Source organism: Dendrobates tinctorius, unplaced genomic scaffold (genome assembly GCF_039654945.1).
Source record: "Dendrobates tinctorius isolate UK_male_01 unplaced genomic scaffold, ASM3965494v1 ptg000133l, whole genome shotgun sequence".
Lineage (NCBI taxonomy): Eukaryota > Metazoa > Chordata > Amphibia > Anura > Dendrobatidae > Dendrobates > Dendrobates tinctorius.
This window is the reverse complement of record NW_027361801.1, coordinates 13,472,247-13,491,319: the sequence shown is the minus strand read 5'-3', so window position 1 is coordinate 13,491,319 and position 19,073 is coordinate 13,472,247. Positions and strand designations below refer to the sequence as shown.

Here is a 19,073-nt window from a genome sequence, read left to right as displayed (position 1 = left end):
GTATATAGACACATACTATAGATTAGTGTGTACATACAGTACCCTATATACACCATATGCATACAGTACACGTGTGTATATAGACACATACTATAGATTAGTGTGTACATACAGTACCCTATATACACCGTATGCATACAGTACACGTGTGTATATAGACACATACTATAGATTAGTGTGTACATACAGTACCCTATATACACCGTATGCATACAGTACACGTGTGTGTATAGATACATACTATAGATTAGTGTGTACATACAGTACCCTATATACACCGTATGCATACAGTACACGTGTGTGTATAGACACATACTATAGATTAGTGTGTACATACAGTACCCTATATACACTGTATGCATACAGTACACGTGTGTATATAGACACATACTATAGATTAGTGTGTACATACAGTACCCTATATACACCGTATGCATACAGTACACGTGTGTATATAGACACATACTATAGATTAGTGTGTACATACAGTACCCTATATACACCGTATGCATACAGTACACGTGTGTGTATAGATACATACTATAGATTAGTGTGTACATACAGTACCCTATATACGGTACACTGTATGCATACAGTACACGTGTATATAGACACATACTATAGATTAGTGTGTACATACAGTACCCTATATACACCGTATGCATACAGTACACGTGTGTATATAGACACATACTATAGATTAGTGTGTACATACAGTACCCTATATACACCGTATGCATACAGTACACGTGTGTATATAGACACATACTATAGATTAGTGTGTAGATACAGTACCCTATATACACGTGTGTGTATAGACACATACAGTACCCTATATACACCGTATGCATGCAGTACACGTGTGTATATAGACACATACTATAGATTAGTGTGTACATACAGTACCCTATATACAGTATAAGTATATATACCGTATACATACCTATGCTAGTATGCATACAGTACACGTGTGTATATAGACACATACTATAGATTAGTGTGTACATACAGTACTCTATATACACCGTATGCATACAGTACACGTGTGTATATAGACACATACTATAGATTAGTGTGTACATACAGTACCCTATATACAGTATAAGTATATATACAGTATACATACCTATGCTAGTATGCATACAGTACACGTGTGTATATAGACACATACTATAGATTAGTGTGTACATACAGTACCCTATATACAGTATAAGTATATATACCGTATACATACCTATGCTAGTATGCATACAGTACACGTGTGTATATAGACACATACTATAGATTAGTGTGTACATACAGTACCCTATATACAGTATAAGTATATATACCGTATACATACCTATGCTAGTATGCATGCAGTACACGTGTGTGTATAGACACATACTATAGATTAGTGTGTACATACAGTACCCTATATACACCGTATGCATGCAGTACACGTGTATATAGACACATACTATAGATTAGTGTGTACATACAGTACCCTATATACACCGTATGCATACAGTACACGTGTGTATATAGACACATACTATAGATTAGTGTGTACATACAGTACCCTATATACACCGTATGCATACAATACACGTGTGTATATAGACACATACTATAGATTAGTGTGTAGATACAGTACCCTATATACACGTGTGTGTATAGACACATACTATAGATTAGTGTGTACATACAGTACCCTATATACACCGTATGCATGCAGTACACGTGTGTATATAGACACATACTATAGATTAGTGTGTACATACAGTACCCTATATACAGTATAAGTATATATACCGTATACATACCTATGCTAGTATGCATACAGTACACGTGTGTATATAGACACATACTATAGATTAGTGTGTACATACAGTACTCTATATACACCGTATGCATACAGTACACGTGTGTATATAGACACATACTATAGATTAGTGTGTACATACAGTACCCTATATACAGTATAAGTATATATACAGTATACATACCTATGCTAGTATGCATACAATACACGTGTGTATATAGACACATACTATAGATTAGTGTGTACATACAGTACCCTATATACAGTATAAGTATATATACCGTATACATACCTATGCTAGTATGCATACAGTACACGTGTGTATATAGACACATACTATAGATTAGTGTGTACATACAGTACCCTATATACACCGTATGCATGCAGTACACGTGTATATAGACACATACTATAGATTAGTATGTACATACAGTACCCTATATACACCGTATGCATACAGTACACGTGTGTATATAGACACATACTATAGATTAGTGTGTACATACAGTACCCTATATACACCGTATGCATACAGTACACGTGTGTATATAGACACATACTATAGATTAGTGTGTAGATACAGTACCCTATATACACGTGTGTGTATAGACACATACTATAGATTAGTGTGTACATACAGTACCCTATATACACCGTATGCATGCAGTACACGTGTGTATATAGACACATACTATAGATTAGTGTGTACATACAGTACCCTATATACAGTATAAGTATATATACCGTATACATACCTATGCTAGTATGCATACAGTACACGTGTGTATATAGACACATACTATAGATTAGTGTGTACATACAGTACCCTATATACAGTATAAGTATATATACCGTATACATACCTATGCTAGTATGCATACAGTACACGTGTGTATATAGACACATACTATAGATTAGTGTGTACATACAGTACCCTATATACAGTATAAGTATATATACCGTATACATACCTATGCTAGTATGCATGCAGTACACGTGTGTGTATAGACACATACTATAGATTAGTGTGTACATACAGTACCCTATATACCGTATGCATGCAGTACACGTGTATATAGACACATACTATAGATTAGTATGTACATACAGTACCCTATATACACCGTATGCATACAGTACACGTGTGTATATAGACACATACTATAGATTAGTGTGTACATACAGTACCCTATATACAGTATAAGTATATATACCGTATACATACCTATGCTAGTATGCATACAGTACACGTGTGTATATAGACACATACTATAGATTAGTGTGTACATACAGTACTCTATATACACCGTATGCATACAGTACACGTGTGTATATAGACACATACTATAGATTAGTGTGTACATACAGTACCCTATATACAGTATAAGTATATATACCGTATACATACCTATGCTAGTATGCATACAGTACACGTGTGTATATAGACACATACTATAGATTAGTGTGTACATACAGTACCCTATATACAGTATAAGTATATATACCGTATACATACCTATGCTAGTATGCATACAGTACACGTGTGTATATAGACACATACTATAGATTAGTGTGTACATACAGTACCCTATATACACCGTATGCATGCAGTACACGTGTGTATATAGACACATACTATAGATTAGTGTGTACATACAGTACCCTATATACAGTATAAGTATATATACCGTATACATACCTATGCTAGTATGCATACAGTACACGTGTGTATATAGACACATACTATAGATTAGTGTGTACATACAGTACCCTATATACAGTATAAGTATATATACCATATACATACCTATGCTAGTATGCATGCAGTACACGTGTGTGTATAGACACATACTATAGATTAGTGTGTACATACAGTACCCTATATACCGTATGCATGCAGTACACGTGTATATAGACACATACTATAGATTAGTATGTACATACAGTACCCTATATACACCGTATGCATACAGTACACGTGTGTATATAGACACATACTATAGATTAGTGTGTACATACAGTACCCTATATACAGTATAAGTATATATACCGTATACATACCTATGCTAGTATGCATACAGTACACGTGTGTATATAGACACATACTATAGATTAGTGTGTACATACAGTACCCTATATACAGTATAAGTATATATACAGTATACATACCTATGCTAGTATGCATACAGTACACGTGTGTATATAGACACATACTATAGATTAGTGTGTACATACAGTACTCTATATACACCGTATGCATACAGTACACGTGTGTATATAGACACATACTATAGATTAGTGTGTACATACAGTACCCTATATACAGTATAAGTATATATACCGTATACATACCTATGCTAGTATGCATACAGTACACGTGTGTATATAGACACATACTATAGATTAGTGTGTACATACAGTACTCTATATACACCGTATGCATACAGTACACGTGTGTATATAGACACATACTATAGATTAGTGTGTACATACAGTACCCTATATACAGTATAAGTATATATACAGTATACATACCTATGCTAGTATGCATACAGTACACGTGTGTATATAGACACATACTATAGATTAGTGTGTACATACAGTACTCTATATACACCGTATGCATACAGTACACGTGTGTATATAGACACATACTATAGATTAGTGTGTACATACAGTACCCTATATACAGTATAAGTATATATACCGTATACATACCTATGCTAGTATGCATGCAGTACACGTGTGTGTATAGACACATACTATAGATTAGTGTGTACATACAGTACCCTATATACCGTATGCATGCAGTACACGTGTATATAGACACATACTATAGATTAGTATGTACATACAGTACCCTATATACACCGTATGCATACAGTACACGTGTGTATATAGACACATACTATAGATTAGTGTGTACATACAGTACCCTATATACAGTATAAGTATATATACCGTATACATACCTATGCTAGTATGCATACAGTACACGTGTGTATATAGACACATACTATAGATTAGTGTGTACATACAGTACTCTATATACACCGTATGCATACAGTACACGTGTGTATATAGACACATACTATAGATTAGTGTGTACATACAGTACCCTATATACAGTATAAGTATATATACCGTATACATACCTATGCTAGTATGCATACAGTACACGTGTGTATATAGACACATACTATAGATTAGTGTGTACATACAGTACCCTATATACAGTATAAGTATATATACCGTATACATACCTATGCTAGTATGCATACAGTACACGTGTGTATATAGACACATACTATAGATTAGTGTGTACATACAGTACCCTATATACACCGTATGCATGCAGTACACGTGTGTATATAGACACATACTATAGATTAGTGTGTACATACAGTACCCTATATACAGTATAAGTATATATACCGTATACATACCTATGCTAGTATGCATACAGTACACGTGTGTATATAGACACATACTATAGATTAGTGTGTACATACAGTACCCTATATACAGTATAAGTATATATACCATATACATACCTATGCTAGTATGCATGCAGTACACGTGTGTGTATAGACACATACTATAGATTAGTGTGTACATACAGTACCCTATATACCGTATGCATGCAGTACACGTGTATATAGACACATACTATAGATTAGTATGTACATACAGTACCCTATATACACCGTATGCATACAGTACACGTGTGTATATAGACACATACTATAGATTAGTGTGTACATACAGTACCCTATATACAGTATAAGTATATATACCGTATACATACCTATGCTAGTATGCATACAGTACACGTGTGTATATAGACACATACTATAGATTAGTGTGTACATACAGTACTCTATATACACCGTATGCATACAGTACACGTGTGTATATAGACACATACTATAGATTAGTGTGTACATACAGTACCCTATATACAGTATAAGTATATATACAGTATACATACCTATGCTAGTATGCATACAGTACACGTGTGTATATAGACACATACTATAGATTAGTGTGTACATACAGTACTCTATATACACCGTATGCATACAGTACACGTGTGTATATAGACACATACTATAGATTAGTGTGTACATACAGTACCCTATATACAGTATAAGTATATATACCGTATACATACCTATGCTAGTATGCATACAGTACACGTGTGTATATAGACACATACTATAGATTAGTGTGTACATACAGTACTCTATATACACCGTATGCATACAGTACACGTGTGTATATAGACACATACTATAGATTAGTGTGTACATACAGTACCCTATATACAGTATAAGTATATATACCGTATACATACCTATGCTAGTATGCATACAGTACACGTGTGTATATAGACACATACTATAGATTAGTGTGTACATACAGTACCCTATATACAGTATAAGTATATATACCGTATACATACCTATGCTAGTATGCATACAGTACACGTGTGTATATAGACACATACTATAGATTAGTGTGTACATACAGTACTCTATATACACCGTATGCATACAGTACACGTGTGTATATAGACACATACTATAGATTAGTGTGTACATACAGTACCCTATATACAGTATAAGTATATATACCGTATACATACCTATGCTAGTATGCATGCAGTACACGTGTGTGTATAGACACATACTATAGATTAGTGTGTACATACAGTACCCTATATACACCGTATGCATGCAGTACACGTGTATATAGACACATACTATAGATTAGTATGTACATACAGTACCCTATATACACCGTATGCATACAGTACACGTGTGTATATAGACACATACTATAGATTAGTGTGTACATACAGTACCCTATATACACCGTATGCGTATATATACCGTATACATACCTATGCTAGTATGCATGCAGTACACGTGTATATAGACACATACTATAGATTAGTGTGTAGATACAGTACTCGCATATATCCATGTGCGGCTATACATAATGGCTCCTGTATACCCCCACACTATCAGGCAGGCGTTACTCCGGGCTCCCTGCAGTCCATGTCCCGGGCTGTGACCAGTGACCGATACTCACCGGGTCCGGGGTGCGCAGAGCCGCGGCACCAGTCGGCAGCCAGGCAGCAGAGCAGGAGCAGCAGGCGGCAGCCGGGCAGGTCCATAGCAGTGAGTGTGCGGTAAGTCCCGGTGCTGTTCTCCGCGTCCTTCCTCCTGTACAGGGCAGCGCTCTCCTGTTCCCAGCAGCGCGGTAGCCGCGGCCACATTCCCAGGACGCCTCCGCCCACACTCGGCCCGGTCTCCCGCCTCCACCGCCGAGGCGTAGTCTGCTCGCTGCTCAGGTGTGCTGGTGACGGCTCTGCCCCCGTTATCTCCGGGACGTGCTCTCACCGCGCTTTTCGGAAGTTGTATTGGGAGCAGTTGCCTCATGCAGACCGTGTCAGCCGGACAATTCGTTTCTTCCTCTCACAGTGCCTGAGGTACGCGCCTTCCATGTCCCGATTGCCTTCATGTTACATGACACAGAGCCTTCATAAAGTATTCCGACCCCTGAACTTCTCCACATTCTCTTACATCCGCAACCCGTGTGTTTTATTGGGATTTTATGTGATTAGCTAGATTGTGAGCCCCAATGGGGACAGTGATGATAATGTGTGCAGACTGTAAAGCGCTGCGGAATATGTTAGCACTATATAAAGATTATTATTATTCCAACACAAAGTGACAAGTAAATGTGAATTGTAAAGGACATTAGGAGGTTTTCTAAAGATTTTAAAAATATAAATCTGAAAATTGTGATGTGCATTTGTCTTCAGCGCGCTGTGGTCTGAGACCCCATAAGTAAAATCATGAGAGCTCATCTGCCTCCAGAAGTTCCTTCACTACCACGGGTGGTTTGCACGTTCATGACCGGGCCAATTTTTACAATTCTGTCCACTGTCCCTTTATGAGGTAATAACTCTGGAACTCTTCCATGGATCCCAGTGATTCTGACATTGTTTTCTCATGACATATTGTACTTCATGTTAGGCTAGTTTCACACTAGCGTTTATGAGCGCAGCGACGGCCTGCGCACGGCCGCCGCTAAGCCCCGCCCCCTGCCGCGCCTCCGCCAGTAGCTCTGCCCACCGGCGCATGACGCTGCATGCGCCCTGCGTCCCCTATCTTTATCACAGGGGGCACAGGCCGTGCGCAGTATGCGTTTGGCGGCGCATGCGTCCTTTTGACGGTGCGCCGACCTGCGCCAAACGCAACCTGCTGCAGTTTGGTTGCGTCGGCGCACCGTCAAAAAGGCGCATGCCCCGCCAAACGCATACTGCGCACGGCCTGCACCCCCTGTGATAAAGATAGGGGACGCAGGGCGCATGCAGCGTCATGCGCCGGTGGGCGGAGCTACCGGCGGGGGCGGGGCTTAGCGGCGGCCGTGCACAGGCCGTCGCTGCGCTCATAAACGCTAGTGTGAAACTAGCCAAAGTGGTAACATTTCATTCAAATAACTTGTGTTTATTTGTGAAAAAAGCGGAAATTTGGCGAAAATTTTGAAAATTTCGCAATTTTCCAACTTTGAATTTTTATGCCCTTAAATCACAGAGATACAGCACACAAAAAACTTAATAAATAACATTTCCCACATGTTTACTTTACATCAGCACAATTTTGGAACCAAAATTTTTTTTTTTGTTAGGAAGTTATAAGGGTTAAAAATTGACCAGCGATTTCTCATTTTTGCAACAACATTTTATTTTTACGGACCACATCACATTTGAAGGGGTCTATATGATAGAAAATACCCAAAAGTGACACCATTCTAAAAACTGCACCCCTTAGGCTAAGTGCACACGTACCGGAACTCTCGCGGAAATTACCGCGAGAATTCTGGAATTCCAGTCCGCGGGAAAATCGCATTTTAAATTCCCGCGATTTTCCCGCGGAAAAACTAGCATTTTGCAAGCGTATTTAGCTTGCAAAATGCTAGCGTTTTCCAAGCGATCTGTAGCATCACTTGGAGAACTGATTGACAGGTTGGTCACACTCGTCAAACATAGTGTTTGACAAGTGTGACCAACTTTTTACTACTGAGGCCGCCTATGCGGCATCAGTAGTAAAAGATAGAATGTAAAAAAAAAAAATACTGTTATTCTTACCTTCCGACGTCCCGCGCATCCGTTCCCAGTAATCCTTTGCAAAAATGCCCGCGATGACGTCAGTTCTCGCGGGATCGCGCGAATGACCGCGAGACTTCGCGATCCCGCGAGATCGGACACCATCGCAAGCATTTTCGCAAAGGATTACTGGGACCGGGAGCGTGGAGAGAAGCGAGAAGGCTGCGCGGGACACCGGAAGGTGAGAATAACAATATTTTTTATTTTTATTTCTATTTTTTACAGGGATAAGGTACCCAAAGCCCGGAGGACAGTCTCCTCTCCTCCGGACCGTGGGTACCATCCGCAAATGTTCTGCTTACTTTCCGCATGTTGTGCACAGCCACATGCGGGAAGTAAGCGGAACAATGCATTCCTATGGGTGCGGGATCGCCGCGATTCCGCAAAATAATGAGCATGCTGCGGTTTTTACCGCAAAGCGATTCCGCCACGGTAAAAACCGCAGCATTAGCACAGCATTGCGGAATTCCATAGGAATGCATGGGATGCTTATTTTTCGCGGCAAAATCGCGTGGTTAAAACCGCTGCGGAAACGCGAAAAAAAGCGCCACGTGTGAACTCAGCCTAAAGGTGCTCAAAACCACATTCAAGAAGTTTATTAACCCTTCAGGTGCTTCACAGGAATTTTTGAATATTTAAAAAAAAATTAACATTTAACTTTTTTTCTCAAAAAAATACTTCAGGTTCAATTTTTTTTTTTTTTTTTATTTTACCAAATGTAAAAGGAGAAATTGGACTGGAAAAGTTATTGTGCAATTTGTCCTGAGTACGCCGATACCTGCTATGTGGGGGGGGGACCAATGTTTGGGCACATGGCAGAGCTCGGAAGGGAAGGAGCGCCATTTTGACTTTTTCAATGCAAAATTGGCTGGAATTCAGATCGGACGCCATGTCACGTTTGGAGAGCTCCTGATCAGAGGCGTAGCTAGGGTTTCGGTTCAGGGCGGGCGAAACTTGGGGGCCCCTAATTAGGTAACTTTGATTACAACTCGGTGACGCACCCTAATAGTGGATGTAGGAGATGACTGCGCTGTTACTGAAAATAATCCCTATATAAAGACCAACACTGATATTACCGCAATATGGTCAGTGGTAAATACCAGTCCTACAAAACATATGTGATTACTGCAGAGGTATAGTTGGTGTCTTACCGCTGACGTTCTTTCTGATGGAATGGGTCACTTTTCACGTCTTTTCCATCTGGCCCAGACAGACATGACAACTCCAGCCAGGACTCTGCTACAGAGAATGCAACAACAACACGTTTCACTTCTCATATTCCAGCCCTATCACCATGTATCCCCAACCTGCACAAACTCCTCATCCTGCTGATACCCCAATGCTGAGCCGCTGCTGACATATGTGTCCCTATTACTGCACCTGATATGGCAGCAGCGGCTCAGCATTGGGGTATCAGGTGCAGTAATAGGGACAGATGCGGCAGCAGTGGCTCAGTATTGGGGTATCAGGTGCAGTAATAGGGACACATACGGCAGCAGCGGCTCAGCATTGGGGTATGTGTCCCTATTACTGCACCTGATACCCCAATACTGAGCCACTGCTGCCACATCTGTCCCTATTACTGCACCTGATACCCCAATGCTGAGCTGCTGCCGTATGTGTCCCTATTACGGCACCTGATACCCCAATACTGAGCTGCTGCTGCCGTATGTGTCCCTATTACTGCACCTGACACCCCAATACTGAGCCTCTGCTGCCGCATGTGTCCCTATTACTGCACCTGACACCCCCTATACACACACAGCTCTGCTCCACACCCCCTATACACACGGCTCTGCATCGTACACGCTGTACACACACGGCTCTGCTCCGTACACGCTGTACACATGCAGCTCCGCTCTGTACACACCTGGCTCCGCTCTGTACACACCTGGCTCCGCTCCGCACACCCAGTACACACACGGCTCCGCACCATACACCCCGTACACACTCGGCTCTGCTCTGTACACCCCGTACACACACACACGGCTCTGCTCTGTACACCCCGTACACACACACGGCTCTGCTCTGTACACACACACGGCTCTGCTCTGTACACACACACACGGCTCTGCTCTGTACACCCCGTACACCCACACACGGCTCTGCTCTGTACACACACACACGGCTCTGCTCTGTACACCCCGTACACCCACACACGGCTCTGCTCTGTACACACACACACGGCTCTGCTCTGTACACCCCGTACACCCACACACGGCTCTGCTCTGTACACACACACACGGCTCTGCTCTGTACACCCCGTACACCCACACACGGCTCTGCTCTGTACACCCACACACACGGCTCTGCTCTGTACACCCACACACACGGCTCTGCTCTGTACACACACACGGCTCTGCTCAGTACACACACACGGCTCTGCTCAGTACACACACACGGCTCTGCTCTGTACACACACACACGGCTCTGCTCTGTACACACACACACACGGCTCTGCTCTGTACACACACACACGGCTCTGCTCTGTACACACACACACACACACGGCTCTGCTCTGTACACACACACGGCTCTGCTCTGTACACACACGCTCGGCACTGCTCTGTACACACACACGGCTCTGCTCTGTACACACACACGGCTCTGCTCTGTACACCCCGTACACACTTGGCTCCGCTCCGTACACCAACAGCTCTGCTCACTCCATACACATACGGCTCCGCTCCTCTGTACAACTCATACATGCATATCTCTGCTCCGTACACCTTGTACACACCTGGCTCCGCTCTGTACACCTCAAACACACACAGCTCTGCTACATCCACCCTGTAAACCAATCCTGACCCCATACAGAAACTTACTTCACCTCAACCAGCACAGCAGAGCCCTGCAGCAGATGAAGCCCCTGGTCATGTGACCCCCTGACTCCGCCCCTCCCGTGACCTCATCACAGGTCCTGTGCGCACAGAAATTAAAGCTGTGAGGTGGGGGGCCCACTGCTGGCACAGGGCCCCCCACCGCCTTCTCAGGGCCCATAGCGGCTGGGCGGCAGAGTAGGGAAATCGATTCTCCCTGCTCTGCCGCAGAATGTAACTGTATTGGCGCGCTGTGCACGCAGATACAGTTACAGTAGCGTAGCTTGGTGGGCCCCTTCAAAGCTCGGGGCCCGGGGCGACCGCCCCCTCTGCGCCCCCGGTAGCTACGCTACTGCCCCTGATGTACCTAAACAATGAAAACCCCCCCACAAGTGACCCCAATTTGGAAACCACAAAAATGATCTTTTCACCCCCAATTTTTATTTTCCCAAGTGTAACTGGACGTTAAAAGTTATTGTGCAGTTTGTCTTGAGTATGCTGATACCCCATATGTGGGTGTAAACGACTATTTGGGCGCACGGCAGAGCTCGGAAGGGAAGCAGCGCCATTTGACTTTTTTTTGGCTGGAATTGAGATCGGACACCATGTCATGTTTGGAAAGCCCCTGATGTACCAAACAGTGGAAACCCCCCACAAATGACACTATTTTGAAAACTAGACCCCCTAAGGAACTTATCTAGATGTGTGGTGAGCACTTTGAACCCCCAAGAGCTTCACACAAGTTTATAATGCCCGGGCGCGAAAATAAAAATATCGTAGTTTTCCACAAACATGATCATTTAGTCCCCAATTTTTTTTATTTTCCCAAGGGTACCAGAAGAAATTGGACCCCAAAAGTTGTTGTCCAATTTGTCCTGACACCCCATATGTGGGAGAAAACTACTGTATGGGCACACGTCGGGGCTCGGAAGGGAAGTAGTGATGTTTTGGAATGCAGACTTTGATGGAATGGTCTGCGGGTGTCATGTGCGTTTGGAGAGCCCCTGATGTACCTAAACTATTGAAACTTCCCACAAGTGACCCCATTTTGGAAACTACACCCCCCCCAAGGAACTTATCTAGATGTGGGTGAGCACTTTGAACCCCCAAGTGCTTCACAGAAGTTTATAATGCCCAGGCGTGAAAATAAAAAAAATCATTTTTTTCCACCAATTGATATTTTTGCCACCAATTTTTTATTTTCCTAAGGGCAACAGGAGAAATTGGACCCCAAAAGATGTCTTGCAATTTGTCCTGAGTAGGCTGATACCCCATATGTGGGGGTAAAACACTATTTGGGCGCATGGCAGAGCTCGGAAGGGAAGGAGCACCATTTGACTTATTCAGCGCAGAATTGGCTGGAATTGAGATCAGACGCCATGTTGCGTTTGGAGAGAGCCCCTGATGTGCCCAAACAGTGGAAACCCCCCAATTCTAACTCCTACCCTAACCCGCCCCTAACCCCAACACACCCCTAACCCTAATGGGAAAATGGAAATAAATACATTTGTTTAACTTTTCCCTAACTAAGGGGGTGATAACGGGGGGTTTGATTTACTATTTATGGCGGTTTTTATGTTTGGCAGCTGTCACGCTAAAAGACGCTTTTTATTGTAAAAACAGTTTTTGCATCACCACATATTGAGAGCAATAATTTTTCCGTATTTTGACCCACTGAGTCATGTGAGGTCTTATTTTTTGCGGGACGAGTTGACGCTTTTATTGGTATCATGTTCGGGCATGTGACATTTTTTGATCGCTTTTTATTCCGATTTTTGGGACGCAGAATGAACAAAAACCAGCGTTTCATGAATTTCTTTTGGGTGGTGCGTTTACACCGTTCCGCGTGCGGTAAAATTGATAAAGCGGTTTTATTCTTTGGGTCAGTATGGTTACAGCAATACCTCGTTTGTCATTTTTTTAAGTTTTGGCTCTTTTATGCAATAAAAACCATTTTATATAAAAAATAATTATTTTTGCATCGCTTTATTCTGCGAGCTATAACTTTTTTTTTTTTCTCTGATGCTGCGTGGTGGCTCGTATTTTGCGGGACAAGATGACGTTTTCAGTGGTACCATGGATATTTATATGCGTGTTTTTGATCACGCGTTATTGCACTTTTTTTGTTCGGCAGTATGATAAAACATTTATTTTTTGCTTTGATTTTTATTTTTTAAGGGGTTCGCTAAAGGGGTTAACTAATAGGACAGTTTTATAGGGCAGGTCATTACGGACGTGGCGATACCAAATATGTGTACTTTTAATTTTTTTTTTTTTTTTTCCAAAAAATGAATTTATTAGGGAATTTTTAAAAAATTATTTTTACACTTTTATTTTTACACTTTTTTTTTTTTTTTTTTTTAATTTATTAGGTTGTACCAGGGGGGACATCACTGTCCTGTGACAGATCTGTCAGGTATTGAAGAAGACTTCCTCTTGCCTTTGCTTTGCACGCACTGAGGAAGCCAGCTTCCTGCAGGCCCCCGAAGGTCCCCGTCGCCATCTTCGATTTGGGGACCTGCAGGGAAGGAGGCCCCCGGAGCAGCGCTGCACATTGCGCTGCTGTGGAGGGCTCAGGGAAGCACGAAGGGAGCCCCCTCCCTGCCGATGCTTCCCTTTAACCCACGGTACACCGCGATCGTGTTTGATCGTGGTGTGCGAGGGGTTAACGTGTCGGGGGCGGTCCGTGACCGCCCCTGACACATTGTGTCGGGTGTCAGCTGTGATAATCAGCTGACACCCGGCCACGATCAGCGGCGCTCACCACGTGGGCGCCCCTGATCGCTGCGACGTATTATCCCGTCCCAGGGCACATGGACGTGATAGTACGTCACATGGCAGTAAGGGGTTAAAGGGAACCTGTCACCTGTTTTGGCCGCAATAAGTATGTGAGTATAATACAAGTTCTTTTTCTTATCTTTCAGGTCGGACCAGGGGCTTATCTACAGCATTATAGAATGCTGTAGATAAGCCCTGAAAGGCAGTGGCCGCATCTTAGGCTATGTGCCCACGTTAGCATTTTTAAGCACTCAGAAAACTGATCCCCTTCCGAGAAAACGCGCTTCTTTTTTCCGCGCATTTTTTTGCACAAAAGACGCACGTTTTTGACGCGCGGTTTCTGGGAACATTGGGGAAGGCTAAAAACGATCAGCAATGTGGAAATTAATGAGCATGCTGTGTTTTTAGCCGCTAAGCGATTCCTGAGCGTTTAAAAAGGCATGCATTGGCAAAAAAAAGCCAAAAACGCATGCAAATTAATTTGAAGCTTCTTTTAAGCATTTCTGCAGCGTCTAAGGCTAGTTTCAGACTAGCGCATTTTACATGCAGCGCACGGCGCCGCTAAGCCCAGCCCCCTGCCCGGCCCGTCCATTCATTTCCTCCTACTATCGCACACAGCTGCATGCGATCTGCACACCCTATCTTTAGCATAGGGTGTGCTGGCTGTGCGCTAGTAGGATTTTTGCGTGCGCTGCGCACTTTTGAAGGTGCGCCGAGCGCACCAAAATGCAACATGGTACATTCGGCGCACACCGGCGCACCTTCAAAAGTGCGCAGTGCACGCAAAAATCTTACTAGCGCACGGTCTGCGCACCCTATGCCAAAGATAGGGTGCGCAGATCGCATGCAGCCGTGTGCGATAGTAGGAGGAAATCAGGGGGCGGGGCTTAGCGGCGCCGTGCGCTGCATGTGAAATACGCTAGTCTGAAACCAGCCTTAGCCGGCACAAACACTGCGGAAACACTTAAAGAAATGCAACATGGGCACACAGCCTCATAGCGGCCAAAACAGGAGACAGGTTCCCTTTAATTGGTAATTTAAGCCCACTGGTGTTTCATTATAGCTGCATTCAAAATTCCCCAAACTGATATATTACAACAAATGCACAAAAGTCTATCAAATCCTAGTAAAGCATAACCGAATTGACATACAAACATTAACCCTATTTGTCTCTCATTATAAGGAAGTACATCTCAACTTTATATCGCCACCATATTGTCACTACGAGTTTTGCCGTCCCTGTAAGAGACGACTCATCACTATTTTTAACACGTTTTTGCCGCCATTTTGTATGCATTTTTTGTATGCGTTTTTGTACAGCAATGACAGCTTTTTTTAGCTAAATAAAGATATTTAAAACAAAGTTTTGTGATGAAATTTCTTGGTTCAACACCACCTTTTTCATTCTGATGCAATAGCATCAGGGTAATGAGATTAGGGCTTGGTGTCAGCAGCTGTCATTGACACCAAGCCCTAGGCTTAGTAACGAAAAGGTGCCAGCCAGACACCCTCATTGCTAAGTCGGTAAGTACACACACACAAACAAACACACACACACACAGATTGGTACCAGCCTATGTAGGAGCGTTAAGAGAATGAACCTACATATGCTATAGCCAAACAGCAACTCTTATTTTAAAAAATTTAAAAAAAAAATTGCGTGGATTCCCGTGTAATTTTTATAACCAGCAGAGGGAAAGCTGACGTCTGAGGGCTGATGTTAATATTCTGGGAAGGAGCCAATAGCTATAAATGTCCCCAGGCTATTAATATCAGCTCACAACTGTTGGCTTAGCCTTTACTGGCTAGTTTACAGGGGGACCCCAGAAAAACAATTGACATGGAGTCCCCCCTATAAAATCTAACCAGCGAAGGCTAGGCAGACAGCTGCGGGCTGGTATAAATGGCCTAGGAAGGGGCCATGGTTATTGGCCCCCTCCCAGACTAAAAACATGATTTCTCAGCTGCCTCAGAAAAGGTGCATTTATAAGATGCGCCAAATCTGGTGCTTAGTCTTGCTCTTCCCGCTTGCCCTGTAATGGTACCAAGTGGGTTGATAGTTGGGGAGGTGGGGTTGATGTCACATTTTGTATTATCAGGTATATAGTGATATAAAAAAAAAGACACCCAGAATAAAGTCCTTTTATTTAAAATAATGACAGACTCCTTTATTGAATCTAAGTTAAACCATACTAATCCTCTGAATCCAATGTCTCCTGCATCAAAAATAAAATAATAAACAACAATATTCCTCACCTGTCAGCAGAGAAGATAATCCATAATGTCCCACAATGATCCTGATGACTGAGAGCAGTCATTGACTGCTCTCAAAGATAGCCATCGATACACTGAGGGATCAATGACACTACGGTCAGTGTATCAATGAGCTGCCGTGAGAGAGTTCACCAGAGTTCATCAGCTGATCAACTTCGGTTATCTCCCTTAAGGTACCACTTCTGCATGAGAAAATTCTCATGCAGCGGTGCTGCCGTCAGTGAGAGTAACAGAGCTGATCAGCAGATGAACGCCTGTGAACTCTCTCCCAGCAGCATAGTGATACACTGATAGGAGGTAATTGCTCCGGCAGTGTATCGCCGGCGGCCGGGTAGAGCAGTCACATCTCCTGATGTGACTGCTCTACATGTAAGATCACCGTGGGACACAATGGATAACGTGGACTATGGCGGACAGGCGAGTAAATGGTGGTTTATTAGTTTGGATTGTTTTTCTAGGAGACATGGGCATTGGGGTTGTTGTTTTTTCTTTTTTAAATGTGAGCACAGGTGCCAGCTAATGAGACTACTTCTCCCATCAGCAGATCCTGCCATCACTGCTATCAGTGACAGCAGATATAGCCTGATGGAAGGAGTAGTCTCATCAGCTCACGAATGCTGACCTGTAGTAAACTTTTTACCGCAGGTCACCACTGTGGGTCACGCTGACAGCATGACCCCATAGTTTTCTGACCGATGGTCTTACTGACTGTAGCATTACTGCCGATAAGAACCACCAGCATGGGAAACCGATAAAAACAGAAACTCAGCAAATCCGCAAACCTTTTTAAACCTGCTTTTTTCCTGTGAATTAGACTACTCAATTGAAGTCAGTGTGTGAATAGGCTAAAAATCCACACACAAATTTGACATGCACTGCAAATACTCAAGGGAAATTATTGATTATGTGCCCAACACTCCAGGATTGTCATTGATTTAACTTGCATAAGGATTCCATAGCATTTTTGGCCCATTTCCACGCTGAAAAAAGGCTGCAAAAACGCACTATGTGCACACAGCCTTACACACAAGCATTTGCTATCACCTTAGAGACTTTCTTCAGTTTAATATTCAAGAGACTAGAATACAAAAAAAAACAAAAGTAGAAATGTGTGTAGAGCCAAATATAGGGCAGGCTCCATCCCCTAAGTGACATCACCTATCATATGTGTAAGGGAGACCAACCCAGAATCTCTTGGTGAGGTACTTTCCTCTGTCTGTCATGGTCCTTTAAATAAAGCACCACCATAGCCTTAGCCATGTTCACTACTGCTTGATACTCGATCGTGCATCGAGAGCACGTACTCATTTGAGCATCACGGGTGTTCAAGCGCCGTTCTTGAGTCACCGCCCTGGCATGTTTTGCAGCTGTTAAACAGCCAATAAAAATGCGAGGATTGTCTGCCATACACGGTAATGCCGTAGCCATGTCTATCTTAGTTTCACATTTGCGTCTTTGTGTGCAGCGCATCGTAAGCAAGTAGAAACGCATGTAAAAACGTTTTTTATGCACATTGGTTCTCTAGGTGTTAAACCAACGTCTACACATGTTTACTCTTAAAACACATGCGTATGCAAACGCATATGTATGCATGTCCATACGCACGCCTGCGTTCCCATAGACTGTAATGCGTTGTTTTGACGTATTCCGTGCGCATTTCGTGCGCATGCGTTTTTTGTCGCCTTTGGACGGACCCAAAAATGCAACAGGTTGCGTCTGGCGAGTCTAGACGCACACCTTGAAAAAACGCATGCGCACGAAAACGCAGACGAATGCATGCAAACGCAAGACCATGCGTACGCCATGTTAAACATGGCGCATGGGCACGAAGCGCTGCGCACAAAAACGCTAATGTGAAACCAGCCTAAAGACAAATAATTTTACAAAAATAAATTGGGGTCCCACCCATTTTTGATAACCAGCCAAGGTAAATCAGACACCTGCAGGCTTATATTATCAGGCTGGGAAGGTCCATGTTTTTTTTTTTGTCCTTCTCAGCCTAAAAATACCAGCCGCAGCTAGCCCAGAAATGGCGCATTCCTTAGATGTGCTTTTTCTGTCACTTTAACTGGCTCTTCCTGATTGCCTTGGCGCTGTGGCGATCAGGATAATTTTTTTTTATTTGATGTCAGTTGCGTAATGTCAGCTGGCATCAAGCTCAGGGGTTTGTAATGGAGAGGCGCCTATCAGACACCCCCACTACTAAACCAGTGATAAA

At 42.8% G+C, this 19,073-nt stretch overlaps 1 protein-coding gene across 3 annotated transcripts in view; it reads right to left on the bottom strand.

Annotated features, from left to right (window-relative positions):
- The window catches only part of LOC141048095 (interleukin-13 receptor subunit alpha-1-like), a 142,785-nt gene extending 132,560 nt beyond the window's left edge, over nt 1–10,225 (bottom strand). Inside the window, exon 1 of one of the 3 annotated variants that reach the window (XM_073543488.1) lies at nt 10,136–10,225. Coding sequence is in view for 2 of the 3 variants with exons in the window: in XM_073543485.1 (XP_073399586.1) it covers nt 6,902–7,088 (187 nt within the window). In the remaining variant the exon portion in view is untranslated. Of the gene's footprint in view, nt 1–6,901; nt 7,348–10,135 lie in introns of those variants that run through there. The other 2 variants (XM_073543485.1, XM_073543484.1) reach the window with 2 other exon arrangements.
- Nucleotides 10,226–19,073: the final 8,848 nt, after the last annotated feature.